General features: G+C 40.4%; 1 protein-coding gene across 2 annotated transcripts in view; it reads left to right on the plus strand.

The window, feature by feature from the left end:
* The first annotated feature begins 7,464 nt into the window (after nt 1-7,464).
* ehbp1l1a (EH domain binding protein 1-like 1a) overlaps nt 7,465-21,969 on the plus strand; it is a 36,656-nt gene continuing 22,151 nt past the window's right edge. Inside the window, exons 1-7 of one of the 2 annotated variants that reach the window (XM_054601113.1) lie at nt 7,465-7,728; nt 14,313-14,370; nt 14,860-14,955; nt 15,049-15,102; nt 15,241-15,419; nt 15,533-15,672; nt 21,575-21,793. In XM_054601113.1, coding sequence (XP_054457088.1) covers nt 7,625-7,728; nt 14,313-14,370; nt 14,860-14,955; nt 15,049-15,102; nt 15,241-15,419; nt 15,533-15,672; nt 21,575-21,793 — 850 coding nt within the window. In that variant the 5' untranslated portion in view covers nt 7,465-7,624. The remainder of the gene's footprint in view (nt 7,729-14,312; nt 14,371-14,859; nt 14,956-15,048; nt 15,103-15,240; nt 15,420-15,532; nt 15,673-21,574; nt 21,794-21,969) is intronic. The other variant, XM_054601114.1, reaches the window with a different exon arrangement.

Here is a 21,969-nt window from a genome sequence, read left to right on the forward strand (position 1 = left end):
GGGAGGGAGCCACCGAGATTCTGAGCTAGTGCCATTCACTGCCAGCCCTCCCTAGAAACACACACACACACACGCTTATACTCCTGTATGCAGTCATCAATCTTGGTAGTTCCCCTCCTTGGCCTGTCAAGTGTTTACATTTAGGTTATAGAGTTGAGATACATGATATGTAACTACGCATCTTGTGAAAAAACATTGTTATATCAACATAATTATTGTAATTACTCAGATATAGCCTTGAGACTAAATATAAATCAACTTTTCAATATTCATTTAAAAATTTAAAGTGTGTACTTGCGGGTTGTTTTACCTGTAGCACTGACCGACATTTAATTAGTTCAGTGTCAGTCCAGTTCACATGCAACTATTAATTAATAAACACAACATTGCTATCAGCTTACATAAATTGTACCTGGCACCAATAATATAACAATATAAACCTATTCCGGTTTATATTGTTATATTATTGAATATAGGTATTCAAACTAGATTTTCACACAGGAAACTGGTACAAGACGGGGCAACATGTTAAGCGCCTACATTCTTATTGTACCCTACTCTAGTTGTTCTGGGACTATATTGGGACCTCGCCTGGGCTGGCTCTTAATTTCTTTCACTTTTGATTTAGCTAGGCTAACTGTTTCTCCCTGCTCCCAGTCTGTATACTGAGCTAGACTAAACATGTCCAAAACCACCAACTTCTGAGTTAAAGCTTGAAAAAATATGAAAATTTGAATTAAAACCAACAAACTAGCTGAGCAGGGGGATGTTTTTTTTGAGACAACAAATGTGCATTTTAAGTTGTTACAGTCATACAGCAGGAAATGGGGGGTGGGGTGGTATCAATTATTTTGTACCAGATGAGTCACCGTTGAGTGTCTTCTTTGTCCTCTTCCTCCAGTCCACAGTCCGTAGCGCTGTGCTGAGGCAGACACAGAGATGACTGATGGTCATGACAGCCCCGTGAAGGCCGGTCAGCAGACCATCGGAGCTGGGTCAAACAGCGTGTCAAATACCACGGACAACTGTTGTCCCCCACTGAGACACAACCGTGTCACATGACCAACGCCATGTTGCCTCAAGAGAAGTGAACTGATGGACTCGCAGCTCCCTGTAACAGTACAACAGTTAGCCTCCTGCTAATGCTAATGCTAACACTACCACTGTTGCCAACTTTAAAGCTGCACTAAACAATATTTTTAGGAGAACAATAGCTTAAATTACTATATGCAATGTATAAAGTATCACTTGTAGTTTATTGTAAGGAAAAACTTTTATGCACAATCATTCCATTAATATCTGTTTGAGACAACTACAGTATGGTAAAGGAATGGTTTAGCTTCTTTTAGCTCGTTGTTTTGGTTTAATGGGCCTCAGCTTGACTGGTTCTGTTCAACTTGGTTTCCAGCAGCAGCTACAGCTTTCAGAGGAAATGCTCTGACACTACCTATCCAGTACTAAACAGCAGGTGAACATAGTGGAGCATTAAGCGACAGATATTTTGGTGAGGAATTGGTGGCAACATGAACAAAGCAAAAGAAGAAAAGGCGAATACTGGACTTACATCATTCCAATATAAAGCTAATGCAGTTTCTTATCTACTGGATGTGTAAACAGGCAAAGGTATCAAATTCACAATGCCAAACTTATTAATGTAGTCCGCGAGGATATCAGATATCTTTGGGAGCATAGATTTTAGGTGGTATGGCCCTGCCCTACCTACTCAGTAACTAGCAAAGTAGGTTGTTTTTCATCTATTAGTGCAGCAGTCCCCAACCACCGGGTCATTTGGTACCGGGCCGCACAGAAAGAATACATAACTTATATTATTTTGATTTTATTGATTATCAGAGTCTGAAAGATGTTTTATTTTGAAAAATGACCGGATTCTCTCCCAATTACATCCGCCTGTGCCTCTTGACACGTCAAGACGGTTGTCTCGATCACGTGATACGTTACCTCAAATTAAGCCCACAAGCTAGTGAAAAAGACCAGTCGTATCATTTTATTTTGTTACGTTTATCCGCCGCACCTTGAAGGCCGGTCCGTGAAAATATTGTCATTAAAATGGTAGTAACATCAACTGATAACAGCCATTTTATGGGCTGATGACATTTGAAACAGGTGAATTTGCAGTGTGTTAGCAGCTTCCACCTTAGTTATCCTAAAGCGACCTAGCAACACCCTACCAACTACCAAAACACCACTGAAAACGCCTACAAACCATCTGGTACCATTTTAGCAACTGCCTAGCAACCACCAAGAAATGCTGTAGAAGCCCAGAACTGCCCAGAACACCCTAACAATCAACCCAAATATCCTTACCCATCACAACATTGTCAACCCCGCAGCACTTAATACTTTTACAAACACAGCTAAATATTTGCAAACAAAGCAGAACATTGTATTCTCATCCTGAGCCACAGTATTTGAAATGAAATCATGAAAATATATATTTATGTCCTTTGATGACATACGAAACCCTTGTATATCATGGTGTGTAGAGTCTGCTCAAAGGTCATTCATGTGACTGTGCCGTAGACTGTTGCCACTTGGCTGCAGGGACTACACAATGTTCAGCGACCTTATTAATATTGCGGCGCCTGCTCTTGGCCCCCGTCGCCGTCTCTGTGCTTCTGACGGACAGCTCACAGGTGTTTGGCTTAGCCGGGCTAAATTTACAAAGGTCATAGATGGAGCTGTGAGGCATGATACCGGCAGGGATCTGATTACTCCACCATTGGTAGATACATCTCAAGAACATGCTCATCCATACCAAGAAAGAAATATTTTTGAGCATAATTTTCTCTCATGTGTTTTATTAAGGTCATGTTAAAAGAGAAACCAAAAACCAGAGAAATAAATACATAGTTGGATAATCCTGAGTGGCCTACTAAACAGCCCCTATTGTCCCTACATAGTGGTCAAAATGTACACTCAAATAAATTGCAATTCCCACGACTTCAAACAGGATGCACACCAACTGGTGGCTGGCCTGCAGACAGGAAGTGAAATGTTTAGAATGACTTCACCTCATAGTTGCCACCATGGCCCCCTCCCCATCCCTATAAACCCTGAACTGATAAAAAAAACCCATCTTAAAACAAAGTTATTTTGTACATTGTGTCTATTAACCATTAGGTTCCTATATGCAGGAACTTCCCTAGTTTAATGGGACACGGTCAATTCATGTCAAAATTAAGAGCTGTCACTGAACTGCAACCAGGAAATGCAATTCCCAGAATAGTTCCAGACAAACATAGCCTCGCCATGACGGAGCTTTGGCAAAACACCAACTTTAAAAAACTGCTATTCCCACATGTGGAGAATCCCCTCCGCTCTTACTTGTTTCTTGCTGAGTTTTTACCCGCCTAAATGCAGCTGTTTCCCAGCGTGCCTGCAGAGTGATGTGATGGGACAGTGAGGTTCACTCTCTTACGGAAACACCAGGGAAGAGCAAGACCAATCACTTAGCAACAGATGGAGACTGGGACAGAATGTGCTGGGATCAGACCATGTGGCACTACAAGAATGTGGAGCTGATCGTCTTTTTATAAGCAGCACATCTGGTCTAATCTTGTCCAGCTGTGGGTCAATACTATATTACAACATCACAGTTTGATTCTTCCTCTGGTCTTTCTGGTCATGTGGGGTCCCATTATATTAAGTATTTAGAGTATGTGCTACCTCTTGGCCTTATTGTTTGTCTTTTCAAAATTGCATTCTATTGTGCTAATCCCATTATCCCCAAGAATCCACTCATATTACGTTCTATATCGGACAATTCTGCACCACTCCTTTATGTTGTAAAGTAAGTGGAAGATTAGTAGGTCAGGATGGTGGATAGGCGAGTAGTGTGTCTAAAGGCCTTTGCACAAAAAGTCTGTGTTTTTTGCATGAAACTGTTGCATGTTTAAGAATAAATTTGACCTTGTGTTGTGTCAATCACGTTTACACACCCACTCCAAAAACCTTTGTTCACCGATTAAAGTTTTCAGAACAGGTTCAATTATCCTGCAATTTTGTTGTTGTTTGACCACTCAGATCTACTGTAAATGCAAATGTCATCATCCAAAATGACGGCTGATTCGCTTCGTTAGTTCGTATCCCAGCACATAGCACATTTAGACAAACAAAGTAAAGAACACAGAGATGCAGATACTTAAGATAGATTGTGGCAGATGAGTGCAGAACAGCTTGGAATTGGAAATGATTGCAAAACAAAGGATGTATGAAAGATTGGACTTCAGATTAGTAGTGACTGTCAACTATGCAGCTAAATAAAACCTTTTTTCTAATGGTATCCTTTATCAGCCCTGTTTCGGACTAGCGGTAGCCATTGCACTCAATGTTATTAATACAGTCATGTCTTGTGTTGGGAATTTTCACAACTCATAAAAAATATTATTATAGCATTATACTCGGTGTGCAAGGATTCTGAGGGGGACATTTCTTTATCAGATTAAAGTGACGCATTCAAACTTTTTGTAAAAAACAACGATCTTTCCCTGATCTATAAGTTCCAATGAACAGATACTGATCATTCTTTTCTAACGATATTTCATTGTTATGCAGATGACACTCAGCTATATGTTTTGAAACTCTCCAACACTTAGGTGGAAATCCACAAGCTGTTTTTGATCCAAAACCTCAAGTCAAAAAACCCCCAAAAAACTTCTGACTCTATCTAAATTCAGAAAACATATTTCTCCTGTTTTTCTCCAAGTCAGTGGATTGAAATACAGTTTACTTACCCTCCAACAGGCCTGAAAATGCAGGTCTTCAGATTATTTGAAGAAACACTTTGCAACACTTCTTCTGTCAAGAGCACAAGTAAAAGTATTTCCGTGTTTATATATATATATAAAAAAAGAGTCATACTTCATCTATGTATTGTTTGCAAACTCCATACAAGGCGTGTCATATTACCTGACATTCATACAGAGTAATTGAATACTACCACGGTAGATGTGAAAATGAATGATCATTGTACTGAGTTATAATATCAGGATGTGTAGTGAGAAAAGCAGGGCACACATACAGCTTCCTTTTGCAACCCCATAACAAAAGTCATATTTCTGTGATGTGTGTTTACCAAGACTAATGTAAACATTCCTCCCTGTAAGCTGCTGAATCTTTGGAACCAGATAAGACTACATTCAGCGACTGACCCAGTTCTCAAGTTCTCAGACCCCAAAAGTACTGAGTCAGTCAGTTCATATTTCAAACTAGAAAATGATTTGTGGAGTTGACCATGTGACCTATCACATAAATATGATTCAACAATATGAGTTAACCTCAATTTATGGTAAAATTGAGGAAATCAAATAAACATATACAGTATTTGATGACACTGTAACAACATAAAGTTTCCTCCATGTTTAGATGTGTATTTAGGCAGAATGCCAATAATTAAATTCAATTAAATTCAATTTATTTTGTATAGCCCAAAATCACAAATTACAAATTTGCCTCAGAGGGCTTTACAATCTGTACACATGCGACATCCTCTGTCCTTCCCTCACATCGGCACAGGAAAAACTCCCCTAAAAAACCCTTTAACAGGGAGAAAACAGGAAGAAACCTATGGGAGAGCAACAGAGGAGGGATCCTTCTCCCAGGATGGACAGAATGCAATAGATGTCATGTGTACAGAATGAACATCATAACAGAGTTACAACACATTCAATGTATATGACATAAATGATTCATATAAGAAGAGTAGTAAGCAGAGTAACGAAGGAAAAAATGAAGACTACTTATAACAGCAGCAATGACTATAGTATAATTAAAATAATGATATAGGGAATAGTAATAGTAATGTGACTAATAATAATAATGGAAGTAGCAGTGGGTGTCAGCAGGGTCACGCAGGAGACACGACCACGGTCCAGGTACCACAACGATTCATGGAAACCTGCTAGGCGAATAAGTATACATCATTTGCATTGGAGGAAGGTCTTGTTTTGTATTTCTATAAAAATACTTTAGATGTGGGAACATAACAAGGATGCTGTATGACATGCAAATATCCATGTTTGATATGAGATCTTTAACTTTTATCATTCACAGGGTGTTTATCCGTGTGTGTGTGTGTCCGAGACTACATTATACTGCCAGCTGCTCTATGTGTCAGCGACAGATTATAAATAGACTCGGGGCTAAACTGGAAAAGTCCCTTCAGCTGAGGGGGACTCATGACATGGGGAAACTTTCCCTAACACACACACACACACACACACACACACACACACACACACACACACACACACACACACACACACACAGAGGTAATTTTTATTTTGCAGTCAGTCCTTGATAATATACCTAAACACAGCTTGATGGGAGCTCACTAATCACTGTTTGGCTCATCTCAGGACTGTTGGCGTAGGCCTGCGTCTGTTTGTAAGTCAGTTTTTCAGGCAAGGAGGATTTGTTAGCATCTATCATTCATCAATAATGAAAGCAAATTACATCTGTATACCTAGTAACCTGGCCCGAATGAAAAATCACTGTAACACCTATCTAGATACAAACATCGTCATGAGGCGCTCAGTTTAAAGACCCCACTAAACATTATGGTATTTTACCTCCAATGGCTGACATTTCTATTGTATCATTTTTTATATATATTGCTGAATAACTGTCATAATTTCTATTATTGGAGAACTTCCGCTTAAGCAAAATGTGTTATATCAACAACTTCCCATAATTATTGTTATTAGATCATCCTGCGGAACATGAAGTTATTGTAGGTGTGACTTGTAAAGTTTATTGCCAAACCATCTCAGCTGAGTCAAGTCAGCCACAAAACACTGTGGGGAAACAGGAAGTGCTGCCCTTCAAGTAAAAAAAAAAGTCACATTTTAAATTAAATTATTATCATTATAGTTATTAAAACAAATATATAAACATTAAGTAAATGAGCTTAATTTTCATGAGCTTAGTTTTCCTGGTTCACCAGTTCAGTCATTGACCATAATAAAACACTTGCACACAGTTGGACTATTAGTATATCTCCTAATGTCAAACCTGGTCATGTGTTACTAGTCCTAGTTGAGGTCTGGTATTTAACAACTCAACGTTGACGGACAGTTGTCAGGAAGAAGAATTATTTTTTTTAATGTGCCATCTCAATGAAGATCATGATGATGATGATTTGCTTTCTATCGTCCTTTTTACTAGGAACTATTGGCGTAGCAAAACAATTCTGATTACTAGATAACAAAAGAAAGATTTTTGTTCCCCAAAATGTTAATCGTTTGAAGCACCCTTTACACCTTTGTGCTGGTAAATAAAATAAAAATCCTGACTTTGGTACACACCTTTGACAAATTGCATTCAACAAGGGCTTTATTTTGAAAGTCATACTCTTCCGTTCCCCGCTTCCTCTCGTGTAGCTTTACGCTAGCTCGCTAGGCGTGTGTTTGTTTTGTAGCCCGTGAGGAGTGGGGCTCACACCGCCGCAGTGGAGCTGTCAGTGGAACAGGTGGAGTTTCTCAGTCTAACTCCCCCCCGGTGAAGCCCCAGCGGAGGGACGCGGTGGCGGGGTGCGCACTTCCTTCGTACTAACGTCGGTTCATCACTGAGTCTTTTGAGACAAGTATATTTGACAAGTCCGACCATGACTTCGGTGTGGAAGCGGCTCCAGCGGGCTGGAAAGAAAGCGTCCAAGTTCCAGTTCGCTGCCTCCTTTCAAGAGCTGATGATAGAATGCACCAATAAATGGTAAGTGACTGTTATAACACTTCTAACTAGCTAACATAGTGGACGTGTGTTCCGTTTCTTTTGTCAAATCCACCCGAACGTGTTGTCTGTAATTGTTACGGGACTGACAGCATTGTCTTGTACGGGAGGAGAAAGTGATGCCAAACATTAAAAATAAAAATATTAACATTTTTTCAAGTCATGTACGCCACAGAAAAAAACCCAACAACCCTGTTCTTAAGCCTACACCCCACCCGCAAAGACGCATTGATGTCCATATAAATGAACCTGTTATTATTGGTCTGTTTGTTATTCCAGCATAATTACCGTAGGGGCGGAAGCGAACACCAGGGACTGTTTCTAAAAGTTGATATTGAGCGTGCATGGTTATGAATACTAATGCCAGCCAAGCTGTGAAGTGTGCTGTTAGAATGACAGCCCTCTTTATCGGAAGCCCTACTTATGTTAGTATTGAAGTGTGAAAAAAAATAAGGTGATGCTGCTTCAGAGAGCACGCCCCATTACTTCCGCGTCTGCTTATTATTGAGCCTATGTTAGGTATGGCTTCATGTTAACTAGGGCTAAAGCTAAATATAAAAATACTGATCGTTTCTGGAAGAACAGCTAGTGTCAGGTGTGCAGAAAGGATGTGTGTCATCCACCCCATCAGAACCACCACGGCTGTAGCCAGGATTAAACTACAATGAGGTCATACATTTAATCCCCAATCTTCAATCTCACCCCACCCACAGATTACATTTCCTGACCAGTCACCAGATGAATTTGTTAGGAGGAGATGGGGCAACACTTACTTTGGTGCTCATATCCCCCCCACCTCAGTACTGCTATGCTGTAAAACTATCATTTTTTAAAATGTATTTACACCAGTGGTGCAACAAATTTAAAAGAAAAATCTCAATTGCAATTAATCAAATTAGGTACAACTAACTGTAACAGCATAAACTGTATAAGTATTGTTCATAGTCACCACAACTTCATCCTTGGTTCCATCGACAAAAAGCCATTTGGATTTTTCCATTGGATTTTCCATTATTGCAGAAAAATTAAGTCTGTGGCAAACAAACAATCATGATACTTGCACGTTTTGTTCAGCAAGATAATCTCCACAAATGAACACTAGTTGTGTGACAATCGGTAGAAGAAAAAAAACTAACATTAGGGTACAAACGATTTACAGCATGGACAGAAGAGCATGAGTATACACAGCGTGGGTTTTAAAGTGTACTAGTCGGCGTGATGATGTTTATTAGCCTCATTTAGCAACTACCTTTTTGAAGACACTTAAAAGCTTCCAAAATTGACGAAGGGGGTTTCTACTGACGTATTTCATATTGTAGAACAAGACGTTTAAAGATCTTAAGCTTGTGTTAAGCACAGATCTTATTTCAGTCTAAAACCAAAAACCCACATTCATAAAAAGCATCTTCTTCGAGACAAGGAAACCAGAAGTGCAAAAATGCTGACTCATTTCTGTGTTTTAGGACTCACTACTGCAGCACAGTTGGTTGGACAAAACTAACACATTTGTAGGTGTCACCCATGGTCGTATTGAATCTGTTGGGGACCCAGGGGCTAAGCTTGTTGTTGAGCCCCCTCTAAACTCTCCCCATCAGATGTATTTAAGCATATGCACTATCTGAGCAGAATTTAAACTCGAGTGATTAAGGTCTTAAAACTACTTTTACACAGAGCTGTTCTCCAAATGACCAAAGACCAGGTGATAGATGGGGGTCTGGAGCCCTGGAACAGTCGGCCATTGTGCCTGGTCCATGTGCCTTAACGTTGCCGTGGGTGCTGGGAAATTGTGGGTGACATTTTATGTTTGTTTTTAAATTGCGAGATTTCTGGTTCTATTGTCTCATGGATTTACTGCTGTTCCCTATCTAAATCTTTCAACCACATCCACCTGTGAAAAGTCTGTTGGGCCCCTGTTATCTTCATTTTACAGTGAAGTCTAGCAGGTTTTAGTTACGGTCCCTTAAAAACAGTTAGGCTTGCAGACTAGGGTTGTTGCACTGACGCAGCAAGGACTGTGATTTTTACTATTATGGTTCCGTCCAATTCCATTAAGCAAAGAGCTCTGCAGGCTCTTCCAGGGGAGGGGACTGTGTCAGTGAAATCGGTCCGTCGAAGTGGAGGAGCAAGTTGTGGAATTGGTTTACGTGAAGAAGAATAAGTCAGAGGGAACTTTCTGTTCTAGACTGTTTTTGATACTCGTTTGGTATTTGAGGTTCAATCCTTGGCCCTGGTCTGAAGAATGTCTCTTCCCTTTAATACATACAGTGCGTACTTTGGGGCAAACAGTAACTTTAGGGTACGGAGCAAAATGTCCCCACCCAATGTATCATTGGAGTCATAAAGAACAGTCATACGTTGTTGGTCTTTGCTCTGTTGCTCTGACTGTTTCAGTCTTGGCACTGCAGGAGTTCCTTCAATACCATTGTCATTACTCACAGCGCAGTCAGCATGTGCAATCCTCCAGCCCTGGCTTGTATAGTGGCCTACCTTTCCCGTCACTCTGTTCTGTACTAAATAAGAAGTATCCCACACACTGAGCCAGTATCAACATGTTTCTGTCTCTGCTAGATCCCGTCGTAGAGGGCGTTTATTCACACAGCGTGAGGAGTGAGACACTTTGATTGTTCTGTGCTGCAGTCATGCTCCCCTTAGAACACCACAATACATTATATTACTTATATAATGCATAGGGAAGCAAGAGCTGACTGTAAATGATGTATAGAACACTGTATGTCATATGTTTATGATGTGAAATAGTGTATTTTTATAAACAGGGTTTAGTGGGATCTTTGATGTAACGGTCCCTGAGCTGATGTGTTTTCTGTAGTTTCTGAAGGTCGTTGTAGCAATGACAAAAATGTTAATATTCAAAATTATGACCTAAAACAAGCCAAGAGATTTTAAGTCAAAGTTATCAATTTTTTTGTCATAATCTAATAATTAGAGATAATTGGTCAAGAAGACAGGTAGCGAGGCAAAATGTATTTAAAATGATGATACTATGAGATAACTTTACCTTAAATACTAAGTAACAGTTTAGACTTACTACTATATCATCATTTCTGTTTATTAAGTTAAAACAATTTACATGGTATCTCAAGATTTTATACGACACGGGACAACAGTTAGACTCAGTATCTGACTATAATGACTTAGTATCTCATCATTTTGACTTAAAAAGTAAAAGATATGACTAAGAATCTGTTAATATTTCAAGGGAAATCTGTTTTGCCTTGAATTATTTTCAGCTATTGAGTTAAAATGTGTCTTTTTAAGTCGAGTCATGATAATAACTTAGTGAAAGAAAATATCCTGCCCTTTAAAAACATTTGTCACAATGATAATAAAAAAATAATATTTCAAGCTTTACTTTATCAAAAATGATTACCTAGGATCTCATAATTTTCACAGAGTCATATGTTTGGTTAAGAAAGTGGAAGTTTTGATTTACAGTTTCATAATTATGAGCCTTGCTTCCTCCAGTCTTGACATCACAGTGAGGCTTTGGCAACATCGTGCCGAGTGAAGCCAGTGCGGAAGTGTATTAATGATGTTCATTTTGTAAATAAAGATCCCATTTTGTCTCTAAAACAAAATGTGTGCATTTTAGCAATCACACCAATGCACGATTTTTAATAACCGGTTCCGGTTATTAAAAATCACTAATGCAACAAACATTAAAAAGATGTATTTATTCTGGGGTGCCTGTTATGCTGTTTGCAACCAAATGCCAAGAAATGGCTAGCAATTTCTCAAAACGGTTGCCAATGGCAACCTGGCAACACTTACCGTCTGGGCCAGCGCAACAGCAAGATTATATCTCTGTGAAAATGTTCATATTTACCGTCTTGTTGGTCTTGTTGAACTGAAGGAGGCGGGGTCTTCTGTCGGTCTGTAAATTACTTAATTGACCTGAACAGAAGTAACACTTTGTACAGTTTGGATGTGTACATCCACACTGTTCTAAAAAGAACGCTCCTCATGCAAAATAATTTAACAGGCCCGTGTGGGTTTGTTGGAGCTTTAAAGTTTTGAAAGACATAAAAGTCACAGACAGTACGTCTGTTTTCTACAGTCCATGACAAGAATGTGTGCAATGTGGATCAGCTGGATGGGTCGCCTCCTGATAAGCAAAAGCCACCTACATTGGAGTGAGAGTGTTCAGACAGTGTGGAAAAACTATTTAGAAGATGTATGATCAACAACTTCCCTCCCACCGTTCAAACGCCTCGTACTTCAAACCGATGGAAGCTAACTTGTGAGTTGTTTACAGCAGGTGTGGGATTGATATTAAGCCTCTGTGAAGATCAGCGCTGCACATGTCTATTTCTGTTCTCTCTCTTATTCACTCTCACTCTTTCACAACCTTTCTCGCTGGTCCACGCATTAGTTCAGAGAGTCCTGCAACACGAGCAGGAGGCACACTGTCCCCAGTCTTTAAAGGCCAATACTGACAATATGGATTCAATAGGCCTCGGATCGAAGCTGCTAGTACAGTGGTTGATCATGCCCACCAGTGTTCACTTTATTCTTGCCAAGAATTTGTTTTATTTCTAACTCTGGTTTATAACAATTCCGGCTCTTTTTCTGTAGTTTTTATCAGTTATTATAAAATTGTACATACCAAACAGATCGCTGAGATATGGGAACATGGAGACAACAAATTCCAACGGGTCAAGAAACATGAAAAGTCAGCGAACTGTGAAACAAACCAGCAGTTCATCCAGATTATAAACCACTTTATCTGGAGGTCAAACTGAAGTGTAGCTGACAATCCCTCATAGGTTGATGTTGAAGCAGAAAGTCAGTCTGAACTGCGATGGATGTTTACAGCAGACAGTTTGGGTAAAAACTTGCTTCCATGATGAGGCTAAAGTGTTGCTAGCATAGACTGTATAGAGGAGGTGGACGTAGACCATCAACTCATGTTTACAATGTGAACTGAGCTAATAAATCAAGAGAGAAGGAGAGTCATTTTCTCATAGACTTCTATACAATCTGACTTCGTTTTGCAACCAGAGGAGTTGCCCCCTGCTGGTCAGTAGAGAGAATGCACGTTTTAAGACTCTTCTGCATTCTGCATCGGCTGTTCCCACCAGCCACACTTGACGGCTGGGATAAAAGACTGCTGTCATAATCAAGTTTACATCCAAATGTAGTGAGCTTTTCCACCGACTTCACAGAAAATCTGCAAAGAAAATGTAAATGAATCATTAGGATTAGAGCATAAGGAGCTGGTTCATAGATATAAACAACTGATGGCGTTATTTCTCCAGTCGGTGCCATTAAACCGAAGAAGAGGACACAACAAGATGAGCTAAGGAAAAGAGTTCCAGTGAAACCATGATGGAATCATGACATTTATGGTTGAGTTATGTGTTGAATAAGGTTACAGTGTCTTCATGACTCTACACAGATCTCATGTTGTTGCCTCTTCTGTTTACGCCGGTTTGCAGCTCTCTCTCTCTCTCTCTCTCTCTCTCTGTACCGTCTCTTCCTTGTCGTGTCTCTTCTGTCTATGGATTGCTACAATGGGGGGGAAATGGAATAAGGGCAATTTTTTTTATTTAGAAACCACGACAAGCAAGCATGCTTAGAAACTGTGACTCGTTCTGTCTGTCTATGGATCCCCTCAGCTCCGTTTCAGTGTTTTGTGTTAAATAAATGATGTTAGTTTGAATTAAATTCCTCTTTACATTCCTTGAGCCAGTTTGTGATACCTTCGCACACTGTTTACAGTCTGTGACAGTGAATAGATGTTTATTTATTCCCCGCATCAGAAACCTCACATCCTGTTTCATGTGGGGGAAAAAAAAAAAATCCTTGAACAGAAACCTAATGTTGTCTCAAGCCTCAACTACATCTTGGTTTCAGTTTTTCTTAAGTGCATACAGTGTTCACACAACAAGCTGCCGCTCTGAAGCTTCAGGATAATGTGAGAGTGATGTCCCAGCCCATAAAGTGAGGTCATAATGAATAGTGGAGGGCTCCCACTATTCATTTAGTATGCTTGCAGTGTTTACAGCATCTCCCTCTCTCTCACACACACAGGCGCTCATCCAATCAGAGCTGTTTGTCCTCAGGAGACTCTCCATCACTGACTTCTCGCTCACACAGTCACAAGATTTTCATTTTCATTCCTGGCTGAGCTCCTCACCTCCGTGTTTTGAAAGCACACAGATGGAATAGTGTGCATGCTACGATCAGTCATCATCTGCTGGGCCTGTGCTCTTCCTCCGATTACACTATTATTAGATTAGATGAAATTGATGATGGTCTATCCCAACCACCATCAGATGGATCGCCATAGAATGTCAGGTTTCCCACAGGATGAACTGTTATCACTTCAGTGATCCTCCTGAATTTTCGGCCGTTTTCATTGTCATTGTGAGCGTGTTAGCATGCTGACATTAGCATTAAGCCCAAAGCAACGCTGTCCCTGTGTACAGCCAGACAGAGCTGCCAGCGTGGCCCCTAGGATGCATCTGAAATTACTCACTATTCGATACGTAGCACACTGTATTTACTTTTCACTCAGATGTCATTATGCTCCTCTGTGATTGCAGGCAACCAGACAAACTGCGAGTGTCGTGGATCCGGAGAAGCAGGCGTCACAGCACAAAGGTAACAAAGCAGAGAAGAACAAGATGAGATTCCTTAAGATGCCTTTAAATGAGCCAGTTGTCTCTTCAGAGCTCCTGGAATCTGGATTTTCAGACCAGCCTGGTCTCCAAAAAATTATGTTCCCATTCAAATAAACTGTATTGTTAATTATTTTTAGAGGGAAACATATTTGTTTTTGATGTAGGCCTATTACATATACGTCTCAAAATCAAAGTATGCATAGTGAGGTGGTCAGGATGGATGGATGGGTCAAACAAATTGAAACCCCTTGGTGAAAGTCCCGGGTTTCAATTTAACTGTCGTTTTAAAACTGCGACTGTAATCCTGGAGAAACTACGTTTCCCTCAATGTTTCTGATGCAGTTTTGTTGTACAGGAGCATATAACTTTTAGGAGACAGCCTTGGTATTTAAAATGTGCCCCTCAGAGGTAAAAATTCAGTCTCAATTGTGAGATTTATTCCTTTTTTTATGTTATGTTTTCCCATCAGCTCCACAGCTGGCAGCCAGGGATCAAAAACCCCTACAGAGGCCTGGTGCTTTGGCAGGTTCCAGAGACTTTAGACATCACCGTCACACTCTTCAAGGTATGAGTTTAAGCCTCTATGTAGTAGGGACTGATACAATTATTTGGATCACAGATAGGAAATGCATAACTCAATGTATTTGTCTGTCAACAGGAACCTACTGCAGATGAGTTTGAGGACAAAGACTGGACTTTTGTCATTGAAAATGTGAGTCAGCAAGATTTGCGTTGTCCTAGTTATTTCATTGAATTTAGTTTTTTATTGGAAAACAATATATTCTCAGGAAGAAATATTATTTTTCTGTGTTCACTATTAACCTCCTTGATCATTGGCTTTATTAATTAGGAGACAAAAGGCCGCAGGAAAGTGTTGGCATCAGCAGATGTCAACATGAAGAAGTTTGCCAGTGCCACTCCGGCCCAGTACGATGTCACGCTTAAGCTCAAACCGCTGTCCGTCAAAGTGGTGGAAGCCACGCTGAAACTGAACCTGTCCTGCATCTTTCTCAAAGAGGGCAAGGCAACGTAAGTCATCAACCCAGCAGCATGTCCATAGCATTCACTGAAAGCAGTAAATCCTCAAAGCTGTGTCGTTACAGAAGTTAAATAATGCCGGGATTCTGTTCTGCTCTCCACAGAGATGAGGACATGCAGAGTCTGGCCAGTCTGATGAGCATGAAACAGAGTGACATCGGAAACCTGGATGACTTCATTGACAGTGATGACGAAGGCGGTGAGGAGAGGAGGGCCAGCTTTGGACAAGCTACTCATGTTACTGGTAAGACTGGGGAACTGTTTGAGGATCACTTGAGTGACTACACCAAATGAATATGCAACGACAGTCTGAAATCCTTAAATCACTCGTTTGGAGTTGTTGGAACATCAGGAACTCAAATCCACACTGGAGATAATTCCCACACACATAATCTTTGGCTACAAACCGGGTAAACCCTAAACCCTACAGGTAAAAAAAGTTTTGCCATGAGAATCCTTTTTTTAAACCTGTTCTTAAATTAACACAGGAGAGAAAACTATTTAGTTGATTCTTAGAAACAGATCACCAGAATGATTTCTTCTCACTTTCCTCTCAGGGCTTCCATACAAATCTGACAACCGCTCAGTTTATATTTGTCCTGTCACAGATGATATAATCTGCTGCTGGCAACGTTTGTCATTATAACCGGGGAAAGCGCTGGTTAGCGCCGGCTAAAAAAACAAGCTGTGGCCTGAATGTTGTGAAGGTTGCCCTCTGTTAATGTACACACCTCCTGCTTTAAAAAAGCCTACTGAAAATACTATTTCAAGTACTTCCTACTTTATTTCGCATAAAATGTAGTTCAGTTATTTAATGTTTTAATGTAAGAGGTTGGTATGTTTGTACAACTGTGTATTAGGGCCATTGTAGGTAAAAAAAAGTGTTACATCACAGAGCTGGTGGGGGTGTAACAGTCCCAAAAAAACCTTTGAAATCAAAAAATAGATTTTAACAGAAAAAAACCTGATATTCTCTGAGATTATAAAGTCATACATTTGCGAGAAAAAAATGTATCAACCTCATCACACCACAGATTCCATCCTTAAATACTGTGGTAACGTTAGCCGCCAAAATATATTAATAATGTAAGTGTTTATTTATGTCCATAAAAGAACACAGAAAACATGTTGTGTAAATGTAACATTGAGGACCTTCGCCATCAGAAACATATTTAGTGTTTATCTGATAACCCATTGACAAAATAAGTCTTGAACATTGAAAATTGAACCTCGATCAGAAACCATCATTACAATAAAAACACCACAATACAAGCAACGAAATTCAGTGTTGCTGAACTAGATTCAGCAGGGGAGTGTATGTACTACAATTTACAATTCTACACTACAAGGTCTAATTTATTCTGGTAAAGACTCCACATCACAGCACACTCTGAGTTAGCTGGGGGGCTCAAACAAGGATTTCCCTTCTCACCTTTCTGTTTCCCTTTGAACTGTTTTTTCTCAAACTGCTACTTCCTCTTTTGTTTCCTATTTGAAACTCACTTCCCTTTTCCTTTAATCTCTCCGTCTACTGTTGCTTTTTCTCTCTGCAACAGCCTCTGCCTCCTCTATCATGAGAGTACATGACCTGGCTTGGAGGCCTATAGTTGAATCAGGCCCCACAGGTAACTGTCTGTTCAGATTTACTCCTCCACATTCCTGATAGCACACGTTTCACAGTATTCTATCTAAAGAGGACATAATTTGTACTTCACTTTGCATTATTCATGACATGAAAAGAACAAACACATACTATCCAATCATTGTCCATTTTAACTAGCCACTCTTTCATCATTCCTCTTCCCCTTTTTACATCCTCTGTGTTTCTTCACATATACTGCAAAACCTCATTCCCACATCCCCACTTTCATCTTTTCATCTTGATTCTGTGTTTTACTTCTATCTTCTCCCCTATCATTCTTCTTTTCTTTCAAACCTTCATTTAATCCCTCTCTCCCCATCTTTTTTTCTTCACCGTGTCCTTCCATTCTACTCGTCTTCACCCAGTAATCTCAGAGATGGATGGGAAAACGTCCTCTGGCATTTCCTCCACCATCTCGGTCCCGCCTCATCCTCCTCTGCCTGAACCCCCAGACCACTCTGTTCCATCCTCTTTATGCACACGACCACCGAGCATTACCCAGCAGGCCCGGCCCTCCCCCTATGCCTACACATTGCCAGCCTTTACACGTGCTCACCCTCCTGCGCTTCCCAAAATCTTTCAGCCCGCTGCCGGATCAGGTATCACTCAACAGATATTCCTCCTCCTGTGTGGTTTCTTGCTACATCAGGGTCAGATTATTTTGGTAGATCTTTTTTTAAATTAAGAATGGTTTAATTCATACCACTCTGTATGGTTGCCAGGAATATTGGATGGATTAGATTACGATTTCAAATTACCCTGTTGCACCATTTTAAATCCATAACTCAAACCTTAGAATGTCCTCTCTGAGGGACGTAATGGATCTTGCTATTACGGTTAAAGTTAAGGTTAGGACAACAGAGTCTAACCCAGTTAAAACCAGTCTGACTGTAATAGTTCTGGATTTCTTCCCATAAAGAAATCAGTGTAACTGATAAATATGTAAACCCTAGCTTCTTGGAATTAAGAACAAGCCCATAACTTTCAAAAATGTGATCTGGAGTTATGTAATATGCTATACATTTTGAATTGGTTTGAGGCACCTCCTGCTGAGTTGATAAATCAGACTGATAATCCATTTTTCCATCGGTATCCATCAGAAATTTCCTGATTGGCTTCTCTCCATCCACATTCAGACAAACTGTTACAAGGCCAGTTAAGTCAAGTTGAATAGATTGCCACATGTGTTTGTTGTTGTAGAGCCTTATGCTCAAATCTGTCTTGAAAAGGAAAAGGGTGTGTACATTGTTGCTAGACTGTACATCTATAGGTGGTTTTCTTTCAGTGTTGGTCTGGTGTTCATTTAAATGGCTGATAACGGTGTGACCCCTGGGGCTGGGAGGCTGAAGTCATTTATTTCTTCTTCCTGTTGTCTTCCCACGAAGCAGAAACTTTCCCTGCAGATCAGTTCTAAATTGTAGTAGTTGATACCAATAAAGATGCAATTCCATGATTCTCGATACCCAATTCGATACCAGGGTAAAGTAAATAGCTTGCGTTGACTAGCTCTCCTCCTGCCGATCTCTACATGGATTTGTTGTTCACAGTCCAGCATTACGAGAGCCATTTTCTTTCGTCCCTGGTACGCTGGGAGGCTGTTAGTTACAGGCGCTGATCCCCGGTACCCGAACCGAACTGCAGTGGTTCAAGGGCGTGTCATGTAGTAGGGGTGTCCTTTAGTACTGTCAAAGGTTCTGATAAAGCGATCGGAAATCCGGGTAACGGATAATCGTTGTCAGGCCAAGACTTCCTCTTCAATTCATTGTTTAAAGTCCGATTAGCAACTTCAGATGCGTAGAATGGAGTAGGATTTGAGATACAACAGTGTACAACAGTTCTTTTTTTTGTAAATGAAAAGCTACATCTTCCTCAGATGATAGGCGGTGGGTTACCAGATTTCATTTCGGCCAGTGCGCTCCACCTCTTTTGCTCTCAACACAGAACGTGAACAGAATGTGTCTGATACCAATGCAGATATATGTCTAAAGAGATTAGGTAGGCTAGAAACATTCTGTATATTTCTAATTTCACTCACCATTTTTCTGTCTTTTGGTTTGTCTTTCTACTCTCCCCTTTCCTCTTACTTTTCTACCACTTCCTGTCTTTTTTAGTTCCCACTTCGGCCACACAAAGGCCCCATAGCTTCCACAGCGACTCCTCTCCAGCAGAGGGCTTGGAGGCTTTCGCTACCTTCACCCCTTCTAAAGCCACCTCCACCTATTCCCTCTCCTCCGATCCATCTCTCCGCACTCCCACTTTCACTGATACCTCGCAAACAGGTATTACGTGATTCCCTTCAAAGGTCTGATTGGTTTTTAATTGATGAGACGATCCAAAATACAGTACACGATGCTGTTTATTGGTCTTGATTTGCTTTGATGGCTAATGCTGCGTTCACTCACAAGACAGACATCCTACTTCAATATATACTATTAATCTTTATCTAGTAAAGATATTTAGAAAGCATTATGGGAAGTATCTTTGGCCTATGTTTTTTTGTTGTTCCTCATGGAATTAATGTTGATTAGTTTCAGCTGTTCTTCCAACACTTTTCTTTATATACGTTGAATTCAACACAGCTTGTTGAAATTGTGGCTCTTTAGAATTTCACTCTTTTAAATCCCAATGATGCAGCATTAGTCCGAGCATGCTTTTGTTCTACCATTGTTTCATTCCTACTTTCTTTTATTCTCTCCTTCTTCCTCTCACAGCCTGTCCCAGGGGCTGGAGAGCACCGGGCGTTCCTTCCTTTTCTTCTGCACCCTCTACCTCCTCCTCCTCATCTTCAGCTCCTCTCAGCTCCTTCCCTACTATACCTCCACCGCCTGCTGCTTCCAGACAGCCCAAAGCTCGCTTCTCCTTTGCGGGGGAGCCAGGCTCCACCCTCACCAGGCCCACCAGCCTGCCGTCGGCCCCCGAGACAGGTACAGGGACAGATCCTGTGTGAGGCCGTTCATACTAAGCCTTCAGTCCTTTTCTTTCCTCCATCCCTCCATGCTCATATTTCCCTTCTCCTTGTTTTTTCAGCTTCATGGCAGAGTGAATGGAGGCCTCCTAAATCTCAGGCACCTCTAGCACAGCCTGCCCACTCCCCTAAGTTTCTGCATCTCTCTGCCAACGATCCTGGACAGCCTGCAGTGCTGCAGAAAAAGCAGATAGAGACGCCATGTAATGCTGCTCTACCTTTAAACTCTCTGCCGTACTGTGTCTCACCTTCAAAGTACTAATATGTAGCTTTCATTCATCCTTCAGAATACAGAATACTGCTGTTCATTTGATCTAGAACAACAGTGCCCAAGCATAGTTAGAGATATTGAGACATTACGTTATGACTCTCATTGAATTCCTGCTGCCCCCAATACTCACAAATGTGGATTAATCTGCCGCAGAAAATAGTCCCCAACAGACGCACAATTTCCTCTCTTTGTTTGATTAAAAACTACAGTGACCAGCTATTTTAGCAAATGACTGAGTCGAGAAGGTGAAAAATGAAACTATATTCCAAAGCCATTTTTAAAGATTCATATCTTCAGCAGGAACCAAATATCAATGCAATTGTTTTGACACACACCTTGCGAGCAAACGAGAGTCCCAACAACCTCTTGTCTTTCTAAGCTTGTGTACTGTCAGGTATTTTAAAACAGGCAGCAGAATTCTCAGTAACACTTGCTATTTAAAAAAGTTATAATCTTCTTATAGCACTGTATAATCATAGTTATACACACTAGTCATGATGCCTCAAAACAATAATTCTAACAGACTTCCTAATGATAATACTTCATGACTGCTGGTCACTCAGTGTGCATTTTTTGTGTTGCATTATGTTTTTTAACTTTACTTAAAGCAAACAATGACCACTTATACGTATACCCAGCTTGTAATGTATATCTGCTCATATAGCTTCATTTACCAATGACCACTCAGGATAATCCTATTAGTATGCTTTTAACACAATATAAAATAACTAGAAAGTATTACAACTATGGGAATTATAACACCTTATGATACTTGTAAAAAAGAATGTCAGTGAGTGACTAACAATTATAAAGTATAATGATACTTGACGTTTTAAGTCACTGTAAAATGCTTTATGATGAGTTATGATTATTCTTATATAGCATTATGGATATTTATGAGTGCTTAAGAATATGATTATACAGAGTTTTAAGAATACTATGACACATTATAAGTATGTTTATATTGCAAGACAGATATTGGTTTCATAGAAAGAGTTCTCTATATAATAACAATAATAATGATAATGAACTGATGATAATGTATGATAATTCACTGAAACGGGGTCGAGCTCTGTAGCTTTGTTTGTAATGGTCTTGTCATTACATATACCATGTATATACAGAACTAACACTGGAGAAATGCCTGATGGACTCATTTTGGAAAGCTCACCTAGTCATGTGTCATTGATATTCCACCTTCCATTCCTTCCACTCTTCTCCTCCTTCCCATCATCCCTCTGTACCCACCATGTTCCCCTCTCCTTCAGCTTCATTGTCTTTGGAGCAGAAACCCCAGGGGGGGTCTGGAGTCGTTCCTTCCTGGAGGCCCCAGTGCACCCCTGCAGTAGAGAACCTTTCACCTTCTCTTTTCAGTCCTTCCTCCGCTCCTGTGTTCTTTGGACCTCCTCCTCCTTCTCTTCTTCCTCCTCCGTCTCAGCCTCATATATCTCAAACTGCCACAACCCCCCACTTTGACCAAGATGCAGGTACAGAATTAAAAAGGAACCACATTGTCCCTGTTGATTAGAATTAGCAACAGCACTGAGTGACTAAACCCGACCAATACACGAGCACACGTCTCCCCCTGCTGGTTGTTTTCATTAAAGCAGCTCAACACTTGTTAAAAAATCTACACTGTACATGGTGTGCTGGCGTGGTGGCA

The sequence above is a fragment of the Anoplopoma fimbria genome, chromosome 7 (assembly GCF_027596085.1).
Source record: "Anoplopoma fimbria isolate UVic2021 breed Golden Eagle Sablefish chromosome 7, Afim_UVic_2022, whole genome shotgun sequence".
In the NCBI taxonomy this organism is placed as follows: domain Eukaryota; kingdom Metazoa; phylum Chordata; class Actinopteri; order Perciformes; family Anoplopomatidae; genus Anoplopoma; species Anoplopoma fimbria.